The sequence below is a fragment of the Vicia villosa genome, unplaced genomic scaffold (genome assembly GCF_029867415.1).
Source record: "Vicia villosa cultivar HV-30 ecotype Madison, WI unplaced genomic scaffold, Vvil1.0 ctg.001829F_1_1, whole genome shotgun sequence".
NCBI classification, from domain to species: Eukaryota; Viridiplantae; Streptophyta; class Magnoliopsida; order Fabales; family Fabaceae; genus Vicia; species Vicia villosa.
Genome location: NW_026705740.1, coordinates 185,867 through 209,970, shown reverse-complemented (window position 1 = coordinate 209,970; position 24,104 = coordinate 185,867). Strand labels below are relative to the sequence as shown.

The following is a 24,104-nucleotide window of genomic DNA, read 5'->3' as shown; positions in this document are numbered from 1 at the left end:
TCGTAACTTGATTATTTCAATGTAAGGAGCATTATGTTGTTTGGTTAAGTCAACTCAGTTGATAGTTGTGCAGAACATTAGATGTAGAATCAATTTGCGATATTCCATTTATTCAACGTTGAATTTAAAATTCTTCAACTTCATAATTTCTTTTTATTTGCGGTTTATAATATACTTTTATTTGTTTTTGTTCATTTTTAATTTTAATTTGTCTTTTATTTGCTTTTGTTAATTAACATTTTATTTACTTTTTTATTTTCTTTGTTAATTTTTTGTATTAATGAAATGATGCAATTCAATTTATGTGCAGGCTTGGTCAACTCTACGTTTGTATTGTGATGGATTATTGAAATATATTATTGTGAATGGAGAAATTTTGTCACCGACTGATTTAGAAGATCTTTTATCCCAGGCTTGTATAAGAAATGGCTAATTACTTCAAGATAGTGTTGATCTAGAAAGAACAACTAATTTCTTTTAACAAGTTTATTGTTCATTAAGGACATGTCAATAAATATCTTAATTCTCGCACATATTGTTAAAACATGGGTTAAGGTATTATTTGAAAACACTCACTAGTATTCAACCTATTACTGTTTAAGTTTACTTTTACTTTATATACATGAGCAGATTCAATGTGAACTTCATAAGGATGATATTGATAATGTTGATTCTCTCTCCTTAAATTGTATGTTAAAGGATATAAAATTGTTACAGAGGAACTCCTTAACAATCTTGGAATAGGTTCAACTTCTTAGTGCTTTTGCATTGAATTTTCTTACATTTTGTTTACATTAAATGTGTCTAAAGTGTTTCAATGAATATTTTTTTTCCTTCATGACTATTTAGGAAGTTATGATAGGTATAAAATTAGCTACTGATTATCCTTTAAGATATGGTAAGAAAATGCAACAAAAAAAAGTCAACTGCTTACCCTGCAACATTTATACACAACTCCTAGATGTTCAGAAACTCATACTAAAAAGGAGAAGAATACACTAAGGTTTTATAACAGAAATAATTTAAGCAATCAACTTTATATTCTGAATCTATATAGATTTTGGTTCTTCCCTCAAATACCTATCCTTTATTATTAACAAAGAATTTTACATTAGAGATGTACATGCCATTAATATAAAGTATGTTCACTCAATCAGGAGAAGATTTGTGGTGATATGACAAAGCTTACCCAAGATAATCTCATAGTTCATCAGTTCTGTCTATCATATTGTACTCATGCACTATGTACCGGAGAATGTGACCCTTTTTCAAAGATATTAAAATATATCAAGATAGCGCCAAATATGAGATTTCTCAATAATAACTTTGCTTCATTGTGAATTATTTGTTTTATTATTTATTTTAACATGGATTAAACAACTTTACATTATTGTGTGTCATTTGTTTTCTATAGTTTATTTTACTTATTGTATTGATTTATCGTTTATTCATTTTATCTCAATATTCTTGTCTATGTCAATATCAATTTATTTATGTTTTTACAATAAACAGACCGATTGCAGTGACTTCATGACATTTTATCTATTAAATAAAAGTATAATGTATATACTTCACAGGCTATCTTATTTTTTATGATTTAATGTCTGTTTTTCTTCTTGAACAATTTGTTTTTTTATTGTTTTTACATAATATTTATAATAACTTTTTCCCTCACCTCCCCTTCCCTTCTCTCCCCTCTATTAAAATCCCTCCCCTCGTTTGAATTAAACACAGCCTAAATATAAGTATGTTTGGGAGTTTGGAGGGGAAAGGAGGGGAGAGCTTTGTAAAATAAGAAGAATTGGGTGAAAAAGATAAAAAGATTTTGGGTAAGAGGATTTTGGAGGGTTTGAGTTTATTCATAACACCAAAAAACCCCATAAAATGGAGAACTTAAAAATTGTATTGAACGAGAGTTTTGGAGGGTTTTGAAGGGCTTGCATAAATTTTCCAAATATCTTTTAGGTTGTTATAGTATTTTGAAAATTAAAAATTTAGTAATGATAATGACTCTTATCATTCTAAACAAAATTATTTTTTCATAAAATGTCAAATATTTATCTATATTTTTTTAAAATTTCATTTTTGAAGCTTTTCCCTCCCCTCCCCTCCCTTTCAAACTCCCAAATATAGCCTAAAAGACATTTTTGAATTTAACAAAGAAGACTCATAAATTCATATGTGAGAAAAAGACGGACCTTTTACAATAATAACATAACTAAGGGCCAGTTTGTTTCAGCTTTAAAAAAATGGATTTTTTCTGTGTATTTTTGAAAATAGATTTTCGAAAACCGTTTTTCAAAATATTACAAGTTTTTTTATATTCGTTTTTTCTAAAATAAAACATTAATTTTGACATCTTATAACATAAACATACATAATTGAAGACCAAAACTTAGTCAAAATCATAATTTTTTCAAAAAGTTGTATTTCAAAAATGATTTTTATGAAAATCTATTTGAAATAGCTTCAAAATTAAGTGATTTTTTGAAATTTTGATATCCAAATTTTTTGACCATAAATAGATGAAATACCTAAAATCACATTTTAAGAATAACTATTCAAACAAAATTTTCATTTGAAGCTTTTATAAAAAGTTTCTTTGTAAAAAAATTTTCACAAAATTTAATAACACTATAAAAATCATTTTTATTTAAAGCTAAAACAAACGGGCCCTAAATCCACCATTTTATATATTATTATAATCTAAAAGATAAACTAAAAGGTACCTAATAAACTCTTATTTGATAAAGATTAATACTTTGAAATTTTTATACATAAATAATCGAGATGTCTTAACAGAAAGTTTATGTTTTAAAACAACATAAAGTGCTGCTGTGTAAATAAAAATGAAATTAATTTCAAAATGCAGAGGTAAATGTCAAATTGTAGAGTGTAAGAATAATAATTTTCTAAGCCTTAATAATATAACAGGCCCAACTAAATCAAAAACCCTTCTTAAACCTATCAACCAAAAAACCTCCCCTCAACCAACCACTATCTCAAACTAAACCTAAACAGATTACTCGTCGCCGCCTCCGTCGACGGTGGCCGTAATCGTAACCGTAACCATAACCATAACCGCCACTCATGGCCGACATAGTGCAATACAAGATGGAGCGCATGGTCGACGAGCTCGAAGATCTCGAGCAACGCGGCCTATTCACCCGCCAAGAAATCGCCGAGATCGTCAAACAGCGCCGAAAATTCGAGTACAGGCTAAAGCGACCTTCTCCCCTGAAGGAGGACTTCGTGGCGTACATTGAGTATGAGACGCAGCTCGATGCTCTTCGCAGCCTCCGCAAGAAATCGGTGACGCGTGAGTTGAAGAAACAGGGAAACAAGAATTTGAGAAAATCGAAGTTCGATTTGGCTGGATTGATTCGGATTATTGATATCTATGAACTTGCTTTGAAGCGTTATAAAGGGGATATTGATCTCTGGTTTCGTTATCTTGAGTTTTGTAGGGTCAGGAAAAATGGAAGAATGAAGAAGGTAACCTCATTTCTCTTACTTCATTACTTATTAGAAACCCTAGCATAGTCGAGAATTGGATTTTCAAAGAGAATTGAAATTGCGTTACTGTTTAATTTGTTGCATTGACACTGCTATTAGGATTTTTGGTTATTACATGAGTAGATTTTTTTTGACATTTTGCTTTTGAAATGTTGTAGGCACTTGCGAAACTTGTTAGGTTGCATCCAAAGGTTGCCGGAGTTTGGATATATGCTGCAGCTTGGGAGTTTGATCAAAACTCGAATGTGGTGGCTGCTGGTGCTTTAATGCAGGAAGGTCTTAGGTTTTGTCCATCATCAGAAGACCTTTGGGTGGAGTATCTTCGGATGGAACTTACGTATCTTAACAAGTTAAAGGCCAGGAAGGTAGCGTTGGGTGAGGATAAGGGAACGCTAACTCGTGATCCTAGAACTGATGAGGAAAAACAATGGAAAGATGAAAACAAAGAGTTGTTTATGACCCTTGATGAAAAAGAGGATAACGATGGAGGAAATGTTGTACCGGAGGATAACAATGGAGAAAATGTTGAACCGGATGAATCACAGACGAATCAGGAACTATTTGCTGACCATGGTATGGACATTTTTCGAACTGTCTATGCTGGAGCGATTGAAGCTGTTCCGAGTCTTAATCTTAGGAAGAGATTTTTTGAAATATTGGAGGGAACAAACTTGTCGCATCATGAAGATATGTGCAAAGAAGTACTGTATGACATGAAGAGGGATTTTTCAACTGAACCAGAATTTTGGGACTGGCTTGCGAGGCAAGAATGCAATCTTGAAACTACGCTTGAGAATGGCCAAGAAATCAAAATTCCTCAGGTGGAAAAAGCAATTGAGGTATGAATATGTAGAAATTACTGAACCCGTTGGGCTTATTATCTTATGGTATATGTTTTTATGGTGGATGGGATTCATGAATGCTTTTAATATAAAACTAGGAAAATTCATCATGTTATCTTAGTGTAGTTTGTTATGGTAATCCCATTTTTCCAATATTTAAGTATAATATTGGTTAGATCTTTTATCAAAAATGTTCATAGTTAATTATAACATATAAATATATATGTATCGGTGTTGGTGTCCTATATTTTTTAAATTTGCAATGTCGCTATGTCCATGTTCTGTTAGGTGTCTGTGTTTCATAGTTAGATCTAGGGTGCTACAAAATGTTTCAATGCTTGTTTTTTTTAGTTCTTTTGTGCTTATATTGATTAACTAAACCGTGGGTTCTGTTCTGTTGTAGGTTTATGAGGAGGCTTTGATGAGTGTGCCTTCTGGAACTATGTTTAGTTTGTATGCAAGTTTTCTAACAGATATTGTAGCTCCTAAAGATGAAGAAATCAATATAACCGGGTTATCAGGTCTTGCTGAAAACTTTTTACCACAACTCCTCTCAGTATATGAAAGGGCTGAAAGCATGAGAATCATTACTGAAGATCTTGCTTGCAAGTATGTCTCCTTACATTTGCAACTGAGAAAATTAGTTGATGCCAGGAAACTGGTAATAAAGCTTTGCAGTGGAAAACTTGCAGAATCAGTGCCGTTATGGGAATTAAGGATAGCTATAGAAATTTCATGCATCACACGAAGTTCTTTGTTGCCCAGTGATACTGATTTGTTATACCTTTTTAAACTCCTTAAAGAAATTTTGACCAAAGTCCCTGTTTCAAAATCAGAGAACTTGTGGCTAAAGGTATGATGTCAACACTTACCTTATTTTTGTTCCTTAGAGTGCGGTGCTTTGTCTTTTATAAAATGTACTCCCTGTGAAAGGAATTAAAAAAACAAATATTTTATAAAATGAACACTAGTGTCAATAATCAACCTCTTGCAAATGCGTGATTGTTTATAATAGATCTGTAATGGGTTTGATCCTCACCTGACTAAGACATGGTGGGAGCTTTAAAGCAACAGGCTGCCTCTTATTCCTTGATCGTTGGATTTTTTTAGTAATTTTATGGATAGAATTATCTGGCTTGTTTTTTTTTTCACATAGGATGCTTTCCCAGTTGGAGATTAAATGTGCATTGATTATTTTAAAATAATTATCTCTGATACTACAAATGTATTGTTTTCTATTTTTATTTTGAAGTTGGATTTGGATTTATATTTCTCTTGGAATCAAGTTTAGAGTTAAAAGTTTGAAAGTTCCTAAATTTGTTCTCATGCAGGCCTTTAAATTCTATGCAAGTAAAAGACGATACTTTGATAAACTGGTGGAGATTTCTTTTCGTCCTTTGGCCAGAGATGGTGGTAGTGAAAGCGGATTTTCCCTTTCCTCTACCATTTTAGGTTTCATACTTCAAAAAGATGGAATTCACAAGGCCAGAGATATCTATAAAAGGTATGTTCTGTGTAAGTGGAATCAGTGATGGGTGTTATTTGCCATAATATGTTGTATGGGAGTTTTTCTATCTTGTATCCATCATAACTCCTCAACTATTTCTCATTGCAGATTTCTAGCTTTACCACATCCTGGCCTTGCATTATATAGAAAATGTATTGAGCTGGAAACAGACCTTACTTCAAAAGGAGATAAAGATAGTCTTGCAAATGCCAGGAAATTATACGAATCTGCACTTGCAACTTATGATCAAAATGTTGGCTTGTGGCAAGATTACTATCGCTTGGAGACCAAGGTACCAAAATTGTCTAAATACATTTAATTGGTCTTACTATTTAGTTTTCAATTATATATTGGTGCATGATGCATCATCAAAATCATATAATTCATGTATTACCTTTAATTTATTGGGTTTTGATCATGCAGATGGGAACATCACAAAAGGCTACTGCTGTCTATTGGAGGGCAATGAAAACAATTAAAGATGCTAGTGAATTTACTGCCTCTCTAGATTTGTGATAAATCTTAAGTTAAAACCATGGCCATGGAGCACAATTTTGACCATATTATTTTTCAGAAATTTGTTCTTTTTTATTCACCAAACCTTTTATTTTAGATACTGACTTGGGGTCTATGTAATGATAAGTTTGTAAAATGTATCCTAATATATTCTTACACACTGAAGCCAGTGGATTAAGAAGAGTTTTATGAATTTGATTTTGTCATGCTGCATTTGCAGGCATCATTAGTTGCAGAAGGAAAAATGAGGGAACAAAAAAATGTTAGGGTGATGAATTTTAAAAATAAAATGAATCAGTTCATTTTGTTGCTTTCATGGACTCAAATAATTTTCTATGGAGAAAAGCTGATAATTGTTTTCCCCTTATTTTATAGTGTGTAAGTTACTAATATTAACAAATGAAAAATACATGGTTTCTTTTTATTACCGGAAGTAGAAAAAACTAGTACATGTTAATTTAGTTTTTTCTTTGCTTTATGTATAATTCCACACGAAAGTGTAGGGAAAAGTTTATCCTGGTCTCATTTGCTACACTTTTGGCCACTGCGGACTAACTACCTGCAACAAGGAATTCAAGTTTGTCATTTGCATGTTTGGTACTACAGTGACTTTGGTAGATATGCTGATAAATTTTGCAGATATTGTAAAATGCTGACCTCAAGTGTGCTAAAGACTAATTGCATTCGGCTAGCAACAACTGATGGTTTCTCAGCTTCATCCATCACAACCGTCTGTTCTAATTGAAGAGTCTTTACAGGTAGCCTTCAATAACAGGTAAAGAACAATTCACACACTAAGTTAATCAGGCTTAGCAAGTAGCATCTGTTAAGATTCGACTAGATAGATTATATTCATTTGTGCAACAATTAGGACCTAAATTCATTCTTCTTACCAAGCCATTCCCTTCATAAAATATGCATTTGCTATGAGAGCACAGAATCCTTTCCATTGAATTCTCACTTCATCTGAAACTGAAGGTGTTGATGACCATCTAACAATAGTTAGCTGGGGTGTACACAAGATTGTGATAAATATAATGCTTAACCACAGAATGCACTCATCAATCTGCATCACACAAAAACATGCCAAACAAGACAACTCAAATCTCTGCATTGCTTCATTAATAACCTATGAACCTACAGATACTGACCTCGTGGGAGATGACTTTAGATTTCAAGCTTGTGCTTCCACCATATCTCTGCATTGCTTCAATTTCAATGCCAGAGTCCTTCATGTCAGTAAGCTCTTTCCTTAATCCTTCATCAGTGCACCCAAGTTCATATGCATTCACCCCAGCAGTGATGAACTCCTGAAAATGAAAAAAAATCAAAAATTTCAATTAGACAAAGCTTGAAAAAGAAACTTCCAATTGAATGTAAACATATTCTTAATAGAAGCAGTGGAATTACTTTAAGATTGTCACCTCCCCCACGATCAGCGAAGTTCCTGTAACGCTTAAACAAGGTGATGGCTATGTTGCGCGAAGAACGGTACTCATCATCATTGGATGAAATTGAATCATGTAACCCACACTGGTGCAAATATATATGATGTCAAAAGCTTATCAATGGCCAAAGTAGATAAAGAACTGAGGTATCATAGCATGTTTTATTAATTACCAGCCACTTATGATGGAATATACTATGAACACTCTTGTGTTGCTTTTCACATATCCAAGAGAAAGATGAACTATAAAATATGTTGCTACAATAGCTTCCATAAGGTTTAGGAAAAGCCGGATTGAAATTTACGAAATTAACATTGATTTTGTATGCTTGTTGCGTGGAAGCTGAGTGTTGTTGGTATAATAAATGAGAGTTTAGAATAGCTCTGGGAGCATAAAGTGTTAACATGGTTGAACCATGATATAATATGATACTGCTTCCTTCAAAATAATCAATAAATAACTGAAAACAAGTTAGTTAATTCAGAAAAATAAAAGCATAAGGAAGAAAGTAATAAAATAAGGGTAAGAAAGAGAGTGATCATATTCATACCTGTTTGAGGGTAAGAAGCAAAGAAATTGGAAAAAAATTGTGCAAAATGAAAAGTTGGGTGGCCAAAACAATAAAAAGAGAAGTAATAAATTTGGAGAAGAATGAGTGAAACAGAACCACTAGTTATTTATGGTCCAGAAGAAAAAACATAACCACGTATTGTATGAATGATTTTCAGCCGCCAAAGATTGTTTTCATTTCGCAATAGATATTATTATTTCTTGTTGCTTATAGATAAAAATAGTTAGGTTGATGTTGCGTGTACTGTACCTGAACAAATTATCATTTTTATCTTCTCTTCTCCCATGATTAAGACTTAAACGAACTTCACAAGCGCTATGTTAAAACTATGATAAAAAACACACACACACCAATAACTATGCCAAACTAACTCTTAGTTAATTATTTATGTAACAAGTAACTTAATTAACCACTTCTAGGCTTTAACTAAATTTTAACACTCTCTAAATTTCAAGTCTCTACATTCATTTAATTTTTAATTTTTTAGTCTTAAGTGGCTTGGTTAGAATATTTGCTAGCTAATCCAGTGTTTTAAATGTACGAGTTATTCAATGAACTTAAAAAGTAAAATTTGTTTATAAAAAAGAATGGAGTGAGTATGTTAAAGTGATGTTACATTTGCTTACTTAATCTATAAGATAATGCAATGTGATTTTAATGTGTTTGTTCATTCCGTAAGTTATGAGGTTATTTTGCAAGGTTAATTGTTGATTTATTGTCTACCACATGCACCCTTCTTGAAACACCATGAAATTAGAAAATTGAACAACTTGAACACATATCCCATAGTCTTTCTTTTTTCCACTTTGTCTATACACTAATCAGATTCACAAAAATTAGCCAACTTATCCCTCTAGTCATAAAGTTTTTAAAATAAGATGCTATAGTCTATTTTTCTCTTTTCTCTTTAAGATATCTCATGATCCTTTTGGTTGTTTGCATATGTGACCATTTAGATTCCTGCATAAATATTCTTACCGCACCTACTCTATGAAATATATTGGGCCTAGAATTGCAAGGGTGCCTCAAACATCCCATCCTTTTCTTGTTTAGAGTGCTATCAAGAAATTTTGAACTAACTCCCATGATAGTACTTGCTGAGTTGGAGTTCAAGCTCAAATCTCTTTAGGATATCACGTCCTACCTCTTGTAACTAACTAAACCCTTCAAGGTTGTAAAAATTTCAAGGCCATGGAATTAACTTAGGTATCCCAAATCAATCATACCAAATTCAACGATCATAATGGATTCGAAGTTCGAATATCATTGATTCATTGTGATTGCTTTCTATGATGAGGAGATCATCCATAAATAAATAAATTATTTTGAATAGCTAATCTTTCAAGTCTATCTTTTTTATGTGATGTGTTTGAAAAATAAAGAGCCATAAATCCTCAAATTTCCTGCTCAAATATAGAGTATGCCCTGCTCAAATTTCCTCTAGAACCATATCCAATATTTTGTTTGGACTCCTATTAATCACATAACAGGTAGGTGTGACCGATTCTCCCAAAAAAAAAAAAAAGCATGTGAAAGTTTCTTTTATTTGAACATGCATATGGTCATGTTCATGATAGTCATATTTCTCCTCTCAACAATACCATTATGTTCAGAGTTGTGTAGTATTGTTATCTCATGCTAAATTATCATTTATTTATGAAAATTTCAAATCATGAAGAGTATTCATCAACTTCATTACTATGGAGGATTTTGAGTTGTATTTTGCTTGTTTTTCTACCATCACTTTCAACTCTAGAAAACTTGGAGCACTTCATTTTTGATTTTAGTCAGGTAGATCCACATCATTCTACTAAGGTCACACATAAAGGTAACAAAGTGTTTATTTCCTCCCAATACAATGTGTTAAAAGGACTAAAACATTAGTGTGTACCACATCAAATTTACCATGAGCTCTCATTAAAATCTAAGACACAATTTTTTTTTAATGATTGCTATCAAGCAATTATTGCACACATCTATAGAAAATATGATTATGAGAAAATAATATACAATTTCCTTTGACTTTAAGATATAAAGACTCTTAAATTTAAGGTGTCTGTACCCAAATTTCCATAACTAAGAATCATCTCCAATCTCCTCGAAACCAAACAATGAGAGTCTATTGCATTTATATGGATCTAAAAAGTTCTATTTTGAGAGAAAAAGGTTCTCAAAATAATTTTTTTGATGTGCAATATCAAAGACCCCATCTAATTATTAGTAAGGTGCATGGTAAACCCCTTCTTAAGCAATTGACCCATGCTCAACGAGCTACTCATTATGCTTGAAACAGAGTCAATATTTTGATAACTTTTTTTTGCCAACCCCTTATAGTGGAATGGTTATGTTATCATCAAACTTTATATGCGTATTTCTTGGATCATCAAAATTGACTAGTCATTCTCTACGACTTGTCAAGTGATTTGAACAACTTGTGTCTAAATATCACTTATTTATGCTTCCAAATTCATCTTGTGTTGTTTCTACAAGGATAATAGGGTTTGAGTCAAAGTCACTCTCACCCTGACCTAAGCGTGCTTCATTATATGTATTGCTTTTTTATTTTTCTAGGAACACCTCTTCTTTTACACCCATCTCCAAAGTGTCCATATTGTCGGCACATACATTAATGAATGTTCTTCTTGTTTATTAGTTTCTTTCCCTTCTTATCTTGATGAGTATTATATTTTTTTTGTTGAAGAAATTTGAGATTTATCATCTTTTTCGGAGTTATCTTGTTGAGATCCCATTTTATTAAATTTTTCCTTTCAACTTAACTTTGAACCACCACCTTGTTTTGGATGTTTGAGTATGCTCAGTCACTTGTTCATTGGTTCTTTTAAGCACCCTCTGTTCATGTGCTTTCAAGAAACACTATAATTATTCAACCTTCATTACAGTCAATATCCTTTGATTCCTCAATTTACACAATAATATAATTAAATTTAGAGAAAAGAGTGCACATCACTTTATTAATAGTTTGATCAGAAACAACTTCATCACAATTCTTCATCTGATTGGTGATCGTTGTGATTGTATTGAAAAACTCGACAACCTTGCCATTGTTCCCCATTTATAACATTTTGAATTGTTTTCTCATTATATATAAATGATATTTCTTGAATTTGTAATCACCAACATGACCTTTCTTAAAAATGTTACACGTCTCATTTGATGAAGTAGCATTCTTAATTATCTCAAAATCGGTTGTATCAACTCAATTATTGAGCATGCATGTATGTCATCTTGCAAACCACTAGCCATACCGATGGACACAAAATGCAAACCAAGTGGATCTTCTGGAAATCCATATCATGATCCCATTAAGTATCATAGTCTTATTGGAGCACTTCAATATTTGAATTTTACAAGACCATATCACTTACGTCGTGCGGCAAGTGTGTTTGTTTATGCATGATCCAAAAACACAACATATCTCTGCCTTGAAGTGCATCATTCGATATATTCAGAGTACTCTTGATTTCTGTCTAACTTTATATCCTTCCTCTATTGATAAGCTCATCGCATATACTAATGCAGGTTGGGGTGAATGTTCATACACTAGAAGATCCACATCTGGATATTGTGTATGTTTTGGGGATAACCTTATCTCTTGGTCTGCCAAACAAGAACTTACATTGTCTAATTCCTACGTTGAAGTCGGATATCGTGGAGTCGTTAATGTAGTATATGAGTCATGTTGGCTTAGGAGTATTCTTTTGGAAATTAATTGCTTTATTTCGAAGGTCATGTTTGTCTATTATGATAACATAAATGTAACACATCTCTATAGTAATTCTGTTCAACATCATTGTACTAAGCACATTGAGATGGATATTCACTTTGTGCATGAGAGAGTTAATTGTGACCAAGTTCGTATGTTACATGTCCCTGCATCATACCTAATAGCTGATTTCTTCAATAAGGGTCTTCAACGAAAATTCTTTGATGATTTTTGATTTAGTTTCCACATTCGACAACCTCTAGTTTTGGCTATAAGGGTGTATTAGAATATATAAATATCTTTTATATTTAACAAATATAATAGACATCCTACAACTAGGTATTGTGTATATCTTGGAGACATTGAATTTATTTAGCAAATCAATCTCATTAATTAAGAAATTACGGTTATGATTTAGTAACATCTTAATAGTCAAAACACTTTTGTATATATACATGTTTATGCAATGAAATATGAAGGCAAATATTCTCTTAAAATTTTTTCGACTCAGAACTTTTTTCAGGAGTTGAACACCACACACAGTCTATTCAACATTTTAAGAGGTTGTCACCGAAAAATGATGTCTGTGCGAACTAACATGTACAATATCATGTTCAGAACTTTTGTCTTAGTAATAGTGCTATATCCACTAGTAAAAAAGTCCCTGAAAAATTGACTTTTCTTTTTGTCTTAGTAATAGTGCTACATCCTTTAATAACTAACATTAGAAAACACAGCAAGTTATGCTTTCTTTTTACAGTATTCTCTTTAATAAGATATATCAAGAGTTCATATGCTATGCTGTTTATCAATATTGGCTGCCTGCCTGCTGCAGTCAATTCAATGCCCTCGTTTACATTTTCAACACACAACACAAGTGCCATTGCCATGCATGCTATTTCAATTCCAATTCTATCTGTACAACCATATTTTTAATTTGACACAAAATAAATGTCTTTGCATTTGGGAACATGTTTTTTCTAAGCTGAGAAAATAATTAGTTTCTTACAACATCATCAATTCTTGTCTACTCATTTCCTTACAACCTGTTCAACATCATCAATTCTTGTCCATTCATTTCCTTACAACCTGTTCTAATTCCATGCAACATTAACTCATTCACTTCATTTTTTAATACTTAAAATATCTTATTTTATTCTTTATGTATAAAACTACATAACATTTATTATAGAAAAAGGAAACTTTGTTTAATACTCCCATAACTCTTCTACTCAAAATATAATAAAACTATAACTTTACAAGTTGCTATAAATATCCACCCTGGCACAATATTAAACCATAGAGTATATATATAAACCATTCCTCACTATTTTCTAAACACAAATCAAAACACAGCATACACGTAAAATTCTTCTTATATTTTCATGGCTTCCATGCACACCTCAACAACATTTTCTTCGAAGAGAGTAAATGTAAATGCCTCAATCCATGTGCCAAGAACCAATTCTGCTATTCCCAAGAAGAATATACTTTCTAAATCAAAGCTGATTGAAGGGCTAAGTACCTTCACAGACTCAGTTCCTTTATTATTACTTGAAAAAAATGATTTGTCCAATTCGACAATCTCTAACAACTCCACCATGCAACTCTATGCTATCTTAGAAGCTGTATCCGACAGAATCGAAATGCACAAAAACATAGGCGAACAGCGTCAGAATTGGAATGAACTACTTCTAAATAATATCAACATGATTACACTCACTGCTACAACTTTAACCGGTGTTGCAGCTGCAAGTGGTGCTGTTGGTGCACATTTTTTGGCTCTGAAACTATCATCCACTCTTCTGTTTTCTGCGGCAACTTGTATGCTTCTTGTCATGAACAAGATTCAACCTTCACAACTAGCGGAGGAACAAAGAAATGCTACGAGATTGTTTAAACAGCTTTTGACTCAAATCCAAACCAAAATCAGTCTTGGTAGTCTTATTACCGAGGAAGATGTGGAATCTTCAATGGAGAAAGTGTTGGCACTTGACAAAGCTTATCCACTTCCTTTGTTAGGAGCTATGCTTGAAAAGTTTCCTTCAAAATATGAACCTGCTGTCTGGTGGCCTGGAAAAAGAAGAGAAGGAAATTTAGCAGCAAGAAAGAGGGCGAAGAGGACTAGTAATAGTAGTAATGGATGGAGTGAAGAACTAGAAACTGAACTGAGGGAAGTTATTGAAGTTATGAAAAGAAAGGACATAGAGGATTATGAAAGACTTGGGAACATTGCATTGAAGATTAACAAGAGTTTGGCAATAGCAGGTCCATTACTCACTGGAATTGCAGCTATAGGTTCTGCATTTGTAGGAAATGATGATGGATTTTGGTCAGCCATGGTTCCTTTGATGGCAGGGTCAATGGCTTGTGCAATAAATGGTTTAGAGCATGGTGGACAAGTTGGAATGGTGTATGAAATGTACAGAAACAGTGGTGGATTCTTTAGGATGTTGGGAGAGAGTATCGAAAGCACACTTGAAGAGAATGATTTGGAAAAAAGAGAAAATGGTGAGATATTTGAAATGAAGATAGCAATGATGTTGGGAAGAAGTCTTTTGGAGCTAAGACAAGTTGCTTCAAAATCTGCTTCTTGCTGTATGGAAGGGATTGTTTTAGACGAATTTGCTAGCAAGCTTTTCTAAGATGATATACTCCCTATCTCCTAACTTATAAAATAAATCATATTTATTAAAAAGCAACATAATAATTTAGAGTATGATTTTTGTGTTCTTTTAGAATATTTTTTTTTATAGAAAGATATAAAATTAATTGTAATTGATTATTGATTACAGAAAAAATAAGCAAGAATAAATTAAATATAATTAGATTTGATCATGTTCTATTCCATAGAAACCTAAGAGAAAGAAAATAGAGGCAAGACCAATATGTTGGTGATTTTAGTATCATCAATGTATTTTGGTAGTAATGTGATTTACTATAGGCCGATGTAATTATGCGTTAAGCTTGAAACGAGTTAGGATAGTGCGGAGTAGACGCTCGTCGAGCCAAACGTGTAATTGAATACGAATAATTGAAACGGGGTTCCAAGGGGCGAAGCCCCTGGCGGGGTGCGGGGCAGCGCCCCGTCGGGGTCCAAGGGGCAGAGCTCCTGGCGGGGTGCGGGGCAGCGCCCCGTCGGGGTCCAAGGGGCAGACCTCCTGGCTGGTTTCTGTTATTGATCTCCTATATAAGGAGTCATTTGGCCTCGGTTTTGGTTACACGAAAAACCATACTTTCTCTCTACATTCCTGATCAGTTTTCTTTTGCCAGAAACAGATTGTTCTTCGAGAATTACCCCCACAAAGATTTCGTGAACCCAGACAAGAATATGGTCGAAATACTTTGTTCGGAAAGTGTACGAACACGATTCTTCGAAGTTATCCAGGATCATCATACCCAAATTTCTAACACAACAGAGGCAAATTGAGCTGGCAAATGAGCCAAATATTTAAAAGCTCTTTTAGCCTCACTAAAGCTCCGCTATATCAAAACCCCAACTAATAAGATTTTGACAATTTCCTTATAAATTTTCGAGCTTTGAACAATGATTTATAAATTTAACACCCTAATTTTTCACTTTTTACACTTTCACATCATCTTCTCCCTCTTCCACCTAATAATTCAATACTCATTCAACTTTTATTCACTACAATGATTTTTGTTTAATAAAATTCAACACCCTATCCCACCACTTTTTTTTCATATTCATATTTTCTTTTATGTTTTTGTTATTTTGATTATATATAATAACAATTATCATTTAAAATTAAATTAAAATAATTAAGAGTTAAATAATTTTTTTCTAATTTAATAATTTATTTGAATTTTATTTTTCTAATTTTATATTTTAGTAGAATTTTGGGTGTTAAAAGGTTATTATTGGAATCTATTTTACTAAAAAGATTGTTATGCTACAAACAAGATTTTACTTGAGGCTAAATAGAAAAATTAGAGAGAAAAATCTCAATTTTTTTCCGTGTTCAAATTTAATAAACCAAGTCTCTATTTATAGAGGAAAAAAATAATAAATTTTGATGAAAATAAAAATAAATAAAAAATTGACTTAAAATAAAATAATAATTTCAAATAATTAAAGTGAGATAAAAATCTAAACAATTACAACAACCAATAAGATTTTGCAAAATATTATAGTGACCCCCACTTCCTCCTCATTCAACATGTTGAATGTTTTCAACACAAATTAATCCACATCATTTTCAACACTTCATTCAACACTCTATTGCAACTATTCAACTATTGAATAATTTTTTCAACACCTCCATTCTACATAGTCTTAGCAATCCGTAGTGAAAGTTTTAAAATACTCCTATATTTCAGAAGTACATTTTCAAAGGTGTTTTTTTGGAAAAAAAAAGTTATTTAGGATGTGCATATCCGAAGACACATGTTTTTAAGAAAAAATATGACTTCGGAGATTCACTTCCGAAGACACTTTTTTTTGAGAAAGGAGTATCTTCGAAAATTATTAAAAAATTAAAATCAAGGTGAATCAATACAATTAATAGTATAATTAATTGTATTAGTTAAAATATATTATTAAATACATATTAAGATATAATAATAATATTAGCCTAGTAAATATTTTAATCAACACCTTCTTTTTATATATAAAATTAATAATAATAATAATAATAAATATGTTTATTTATTATTTATTGATTATTTTTATGATAGATAAAAAAATCATTTTATAAACTAATTTTCAAAAACAATTTTATAGTTAAAAAAAATCATTTTATAAACAAAATTTCCAAAACAATTTTAAAGTTAAAAATTATTTTATATATAAATGATTTTTTTATCATAATTAGTTATTAAAATAATTTTTATATTTGTGATTTTGATTTATTATTTTGAAAAGTTATCTAATTTGAAATTTATATTAAAATATAAATATACTAGTAAATAATTTTATTCTTATTTGATTTCTTTTATTTTAAACTTTTGTTGAATAATTATTAATGTATTTATTTTTTATATATCATAATTGTTATGTATTAGTCTCATCAAATAAAATAATCACTATGTCAATCAATACTAAACAATATATTAATTACATTGTCTTCTTTGAATATAAAGGAAAAACTAAAATATTTTTTGTTTGAAGAATAAATAAAAAATAAATTCAAAGTTAATTACTATCTCTAATTTATTTATAGAGTGAAGACCCATTTTGGTCCCTCACAAATATAACACGAGTCAAATTAGTCCCTCACAAAAAAATTGACCCAACTTAATCCCTTACGAAATTTAACCGGGTCATATTAGTCCTTCTGCTAATATTTTTCTCAAATCGGTTTTTTCCTACTTCTAAACCGGTTCTTTTCATACTTTTAAACCGTAATTGGACTGACACGTTGGATTTTTTTATTTTTTAAATACTAAATTAATTTTTGTTTTTAATTTCATTTTTAAAGAGTTATCAATGAATAATATCAAAAAAAGGCAAAATTATTTCTTATAAAGTAATTTTTAAATAAGTAATTTTCATAATTTCTACTAATGTTAACAATTTTTATCTATGAAGTCTCAAATCCAAGTCTTTCAAGTTAAATGATTTTCACTTTACAACTAGACAAATCAATTTATATCGTTAATAAAGTGACTATCATTTACAACTAGAAAAATCAATTTCTATTGTTAGTAAAGTGACTATTATTTACAACAAGACAAATCAATTTCTATTGTTAGTAAAGTGACTATCATTTACAACTAGATAAATCAATTTCTATTGTTAATAAAATGATTATCATTTACAACTAGACAAATCAATTTCTACGGTTAGTAAAATGACTATCAATAACAACTAGACAAATCAATTTCTATTGTTAGTAAAGTGACTATCATTTACAAATAGACAAATCAATTTCTATTTTATTAAATTGACTGTCATTTAATCTGAATAGACTTAGGTTCGAGACCATATTGATACAAATTTTGTATTTTTTTTTTAAATTTAGAATTGTTTAAAATTAACCACATGGGCCTTAGTTCATTGTTTAAAAATGAAATTAAACATAAAAATTTAAAAAATGAAAATAAAATAAAATCCAACGTGGCAATCCAGTCACGGTTTAAAACTATGAAAAAACCGATTTGAAAAAAATATTAGCAGAAGGACTAATATGACCCGGTTAAATTTTATAAGGGATTAAGTTGGGTCAATTTTTTTGTGAGGAACTATTTTGACTCGTGTAATATTTGTGAGGGACTAAAATGGATCTTCACTCTTATTTATATTTGTTGCTAAACATTCTAATTAGAGAAAGAGTTGATAAGTGATCATACCTCATTTTGGTATCAATATTCAACCGAAGAAACAATTAATAACAAAACTCGTTATAAACGATCGAAGTAGTCAAAAATCATTAAAAAATTTAGATAATTTCTTTACCCACCTCCTAAACTTCTTAGTCACCTCTCACGAATTTACCAAAATACCCCTTGTTTTGAAATTACATTTCCGAAAACGTACTTTTATTGAAAAAAAAAGGTGTTTTCGGAAATGCACTTCCGAAAACACGAAAAAAAGGTGTTTTCGGAGATGCATTTCCGAAAACACCCCTTTTTTGAATTTTCGGAGATGCATTTCCGAAAACATCCCTTTTTGGGAGAGGGGGTGTTTTCGGAGATGCATATCCGAAATATTCCAAGACCAAATTGGTCTTGTAATGTTTCGGATATACACTTCCGAAAGAATTCAATAATTATTAAAAAATTAAAATCAAGGTGAATCAATACAATTAATAGGTATAAAATGAAAGTGAATCAATAAAATGAAGGTGAATCAATAAAATCAAGGTGAATCAAAATTTCCTAAACAATTTTAAAGTTAAAAATTATTTTACTAACTTATATAAATAAAAAAAATCTTAATTTCATAAGTAAATTTTGAATTATATAAAATTAAATATAAAATTTATTCATTAAATAAAATTAAGACAAAATCTTTTTTTAATTTTTTTAAACTAAATAAAAAATTATAACTCATTTTTAATTATGAATCAGAATAGAAATATATAAATTTATAATCATAATTATTTATTTTGAATTATATAAAATTAAATATAAAATTTATTCTTTAAATAAAATTAAGACAAAATCTTTTTTTAATTTTTTTAAACTAAATAAAAAATTATAACTCATTTTTAATTATGAATCAGAATAGAAATATATAATCATAATTATTAATTTTGTAAGTGAAATATATAAATATATAATATATAAATATATAATAATTATTATATAAATATATAATAATTATTATAAATTAAAACACTCATTTTTTAAATTTTTATAATTATTATATAAATATATAATAATTTTTATAAATGTATAATAATTATTATAATTATTATATAAATATATAAATTAAAACACTAATTTTTTAATTTTTTTTATAAATATATAACAATTATTATAAATATATAAATAAAAAATTATAACTTATTTTGTAAGTGAAATTATTTTAATTTTTTTAATTAAAATTATTTTAAATTTTAAAATATGAATCAGGATAAAAATATATAATAACTATTATTCATAACTCATAAATTATATCAAAATATATAATTATTATTATTCATTACTCATAAATTATATCAAATTTATAATATGTGAATTAATTAATATCCTAAAATTAATTTTTGGGATTTTTTTAGATTTTTTTTTGTTGTTTCGGAGATGCATCTCCGAATTAGTCAAAATCTCAATTTTTGGAATTTTTTCGGAAATGCACATCCAAAGTCTGTAAAAATTTAGAAAAAAGCAGACTGTTTTCTTTAACAATGCAGCAAGACCAAGAGCGAAATTCCAATTATGGTTATTGTTCATGGGGGAGACTTCCTACAAAAGATAGATTGCAAAGATTTGGAATCATTACAGAATCCACTTGCGTGTTTTGCCCAGCTATGGAATCAATAGACCACCTATTCTTCCAATGCAAAGTATCGGCTGCAATTTGGCATAGGATGCTACAATGGCTCGGCTATTCACAAACGGTACAGAATTGGAATGTTGAGAGAGTTTGGTTGATCAAGGAATTGTCAAAAAAAGGATGGAGAAGATTGCTGTTGAAAATGATACTAGCAGAGACAACATATGCTATATGGAGAGCACGAAACGATATTGTGTTTAACAACACGCCAATGGATCAAGCTTCTATCCTGGACCAGATTCAGCATATTGTTTATATTCGTGGTAGAGGATATAAGAAACTCCAGGGCCATGTAGAGTCGCTGCGTAGGAATTAGGAGCTTTGATTTGATGTTTGTTGATTTGGTGTTTTGATGTTGTGTGAACTGTCTGGATCCTTTTGGATCGACTGTAATTTCTCTGTTTTTGTGGAATAAAATATCTATTCTCCAAAAAAAAAAATTTAGAAAAAAAAATATCTCGGAAATGCATTTCCGAAGCGGGGTAAAATGGGGTTTTCATTGGGGGTGACCCCATAGAGAAGTGGGTAAAGAAATTTTCAAAATTTAAGCTATAAAACTTATTTGAAGTTGAACAGATTTAACTATTCCATTTTTTGTATGATGTTACACATCAGTAGTTATAACTTATAAGCTTGAAGGTGTAAGGGTGTGTTTGGCTATAAGATGAAATTGAGAAGAGAGAAAGATGTGAGAAAGAGTGTGAGAAGAGAGAAATAAATGAGAAATAGAGTAGATTTCGATGTATTGTTTGTTATAAGAGAAGTATGAGAGAAATTGAAGAGAGAGAAGTGTTATTATTTTTAAAATGACAAAATTATCCTTACCTCTAAACTTTTATCAATACACAACTATATAAATTAATTAAATTATATTATTTAACAAATTTTTAAATATTTAAAGATTATTTTATTAAAAATAATAATAATAATTAATTATTTTTTTTGTTTATAATTAATTAATTAAATAATTAAATATTTATTTTATATTAGTTTCAGTATTTTATTTAATTTTATAAAAGAATCAATATTTGATTTCATACGCAATTTTTCATAGTTAAAATGCATTTTTTTAATCAAAATTAGTTTAAATTAATGAATATAATTTTCGTTAGTTAATTAGTTTAAACAAATAAATTAGTTTAAAGTTAATATAACTAATTTATAATAGAGTGTAAGTTGTTGTTAAAGTGAAAAAAAAAAATACCACTGATTCATTCAAGTTGGCAACATTAATTTATTATATAAGTTGAACAATGCAGAATGAAATAATCAAGGGTACATTTGGGAGAAAGACAACCATTTTCTCTCTCCTTCTTTCTTTGCTAAACAGCAGAGAAAAGAAAAGGTGGCGGACCCCACCATTTTTAATCTCTCTTTCTCATTTCAGTTGTGTTCCAAGCAGGAGAAGTATTTTATTTCTCCTTTAACTCTCTCGCCCCTATTTCTCTCTCACCCATTTCTCTTCAAACAAACACATTGTAAATGTTCACCACCTAACTAAGTTATCTTTGGAAATATTGAAAATGTCCAATTGCGATAGGTTCTGGAAAATTCCCACCGTATAGACGTGGTCATTGGCAAAATAGAGTATGCCACACACCAAGAAATGTCAGTTGCATAAGTGACATAAATACTATATACTATATCATTCATATGTTTGCGACTTAAACATTATATTATTCATAAGTATATTTTTCTTATTAGGGGCCGTTTATTTTGGCTTTTTAAAAAAATATTTTTATAGTGTTATCAAATTTTGTGAAATTTTTTTTATAAAGAAATTTTTTATAAAAGCTTCAAATGAAAATTTTGTTTGAATAGTTATTCTTAAAATGCGATTTTAGGTATTTTATTTATTTATGGAGAAAAAATTTGGATATCAAAATTTCAAAAAATCACTTAATTTTGAAGCTATTTCAAATAGATTTTCATAAAAATCATTTTTGAAATACAACTTTTAAAAAAAATTATGATTTTGACTAAGTTTTAGTCTTCAATTATGTATGCTTATGTTATAGGATGTCAAATTAAGTGTTTCATCTTAGAAAAAACGAATATAAAAAAACTTGTAATATTTTAAAAAATGGTTTTAGATAATTTATTTTCAAAAATATAAAGAAAAAATCCATTTTTTTAAAGCTGAAACAAACTAACCCTAGATCAGTAAGTCATTTTTATTGGATCAAATGAGATTTTTTTTAGGTATGATTATATATATATATATATATATATATATATATATATATATATATATATATATATATATATATATATATATATATATATATATATATATATATATATATATATATATATATATATATATATATATATATATATATATATATATATACCGCTTTATTGCTCAATCATGAATTTGAACTTCTTAAAAACTTAAATACCTCATATTTTTTATTGATTAGTAATGTCCATTGCTTTCTACTATGGTCATCAATAAATGTTACCAAGTATATATTGTCACCAAATGAATCTAGTTGCATTCGCCCATACACATAAAAATACACCATCTTAAGGTGATGTTTGGTTCTGCAACCTTCATCCTTGATGAATTTATTCTTGTGTTGCTTCACTTGCACATACTCTTCACAAATTTTAGCCGGTTTATGGATGACAACCCGGTTACCATTCCATTTTTTTCTATACATTAAGATCTCTAAAATTGAGATGCCCAAGATAGTATTGCCATATCCACTCGTCTCGACTAGCCATTGTAGCAAGATTATGCTACTTAACATTCAGCTCAGCCCTAAAAATTCTATTGACACTTGTTAGTTCCATGGTTTTGGGGTTGGCAACAATTTTGCTAAAGCCTGGTTCTTGACAAATGCTGAGCAAGATGTCGTAACATCTTGATTATACTGATACAACAGAGTTTGAGCTTACTGTAAAGAAAGATGTTCTACCGGATGTCATGACAACTTGAACCAGAACATTAGTATCGCGTGTTTTAAATCTTGACAGATTTGATTTGATTTTTTTATATCTCTTTTAGATATATCTCAATAATAATCGCAAGTCAAGAAAATTTAATCTAGAACTATAGAATCAAATCAAGACTGAATTAAATTTGCTAAAATTGGTTGATTGAACAATTTAGGAAACTTGAAGATTTGTTCCAAGATTCGAAAAGATTATTCTACAGATTTACTACAGCTCTCAATGTGTGGATCAAGTAACATTTGGAAAAAGGTTGCAAAGCCCATGGATTGCTGAAGATTATTTAACGAAAATCCTAACCTATTGTAAATGTAACTTTCACTATTGTAAATTAGGGGAAGCTTTGAGTCTTAGGTTTTGAGAGTCTCTTGCGTTTCAAGTCTCCCACATATATTTTGATATTGTGTGACATATTGTATGTTGCTTGACTGCATGTCAAGTTGTTTGTTTTCTCGCAGAAGCCTTTAGGTAATGCGTTGAGTTGTGTGTTCTAACTATTTAAGTTTTTAAGCAAAGAGTTGAGTATTGTTCTTGATTAAAGCTTTTTGCAAGATCAAGTACTGTTCTTAGTTGAAGTAGTGAAGCAAGACTAGGTATATTTGAATGGAAGTATAGTCTTCCTTTATCACTGGTTTGTGGCTTATTTATTTGAAAGCGTGATCTTTCTATTTGGGTTCCCTTGGTCACAGGGTGTGTGACTGTTTTATCACTACGATGATTGGAGGTGGGATGTCGACTTCTCAGGTCTAGATGTCGACTTCTAGGCAGAAGTAGCATTGGGTAGTGATTAGGCGATAAGTTGTAAACTAGGGTGTTCAGGCTTGGAACTAATACTGCTGATAGTCGACTTCCTTCCTGGCTTGGTAGCCCCTATATTAGGTGTTGTTGCACTTAACTCAGTTAATAATTCCTTATGCTATTTATCATTCTGCAATAGTTTTCTGCATATCCTCCAGTTTGGTAAATATGCGTTTTGTCAGCAGATGATGTTAAGACATTTGTCCTGACATTGTTGTTTAAGTTGAGATATTATTCTCAACCTGTGATTTGTGATGGCTGTCA

General features: G+C 30.2%; 3 protein-coding genes and 1 pseudogene across 6 annotated transcripts; 3 read left to right on the top strand and 1 right to left on the bottom strand.

Annotated features, from left to right (window-relative positions):
• Positions 1-2,972: 2,972 nt before the first annotated feature.
• LOC131636785 (uncharacterized) lies at positions 2,973-6,574 on the top strand. Its single transcript, XM_058907381.1, has 6 exons — positions 2,973-3,495; positions 3,675-4,355; positions 4,762-5,211; positions 5,690-5,862; positions 5,974-6,157; positions 6,289-6,574. The coding sequence occupies exons 1-6, from the start codon at positions 3,091-3,093 to the stop codon at positions 6,379-6,381; spliced, it is 1,986 nt and encodes a 661-aa protein (XP_058763364.1). The 5' UTR covers positions 2,973-3,090; the 3' UTR covers positions 6,382-6,574.
• A 205-nt stretch (positions 6,575-6,779) lies between these two features.
• Positions 6,780-8,560, bottom strand: LOC131636786 (uncharacterized). 4 transcript variants are annotated; one of them, XM_058907385.1, is made up of 7 exons: positions 8,380-8,560; positions 8,002-8,260; positions 7,792-7,914; positions 7,533-7,691; positions 7,275-7,447; positions 7,039-7,144; positions 6,780-6,940 (listed from the first exon to the last, which is right to left on the bottom strand). In XM_058907385.1, the coding sequence occupies exons 2-7, from the start codon at positions 8,233-8,235 to the stop codon at positions 6,911-6,913; spliced, it is 825 nt and encodes a 274-aa protein (XP_058763368.1). In that variant the 5' UTR covers positions 8,236-8,260; positions 8,380-8,560; the 3' UTR covers positions 6,780-6,910. The 4 variants fall into 4 exon arrangements, with proteins under 4 accessions (XP_058763368.1, XP_058763367.1, XP_058763365.1 ...); XM_058907384.1 differs by having other exon boundaries at positions 8,002-8,289; positions 8,380-8,559; XM_058907382.1 differs by having other exon boundaries at positions 8,002-8,267; positions 8,380-8,559.
• Positions 8,561-13,509: 4,949 nt separating this feature from the next.
• Positions 13,510-14,743, top strand: LOC131636781 (probable F-box protein At4g22030; annotated as a pseudogene).
• A 5,192-nt stretch (positions 14,744-19,935) lies between these two features.
• Positions 19,936-20,400, top strand: LOC131636780 (uncharacterized). The gene has a single exon (XM_058907378.1). It carries the CDS (start codon positions 19,936-19,938, stop codon positions 20,398-20,400), a length of 465 nt encoding a protein of 154 aa, XP_058763361.1.
• Positions 20,401-24,104: the final 3,704 nt, after the last annotated feature.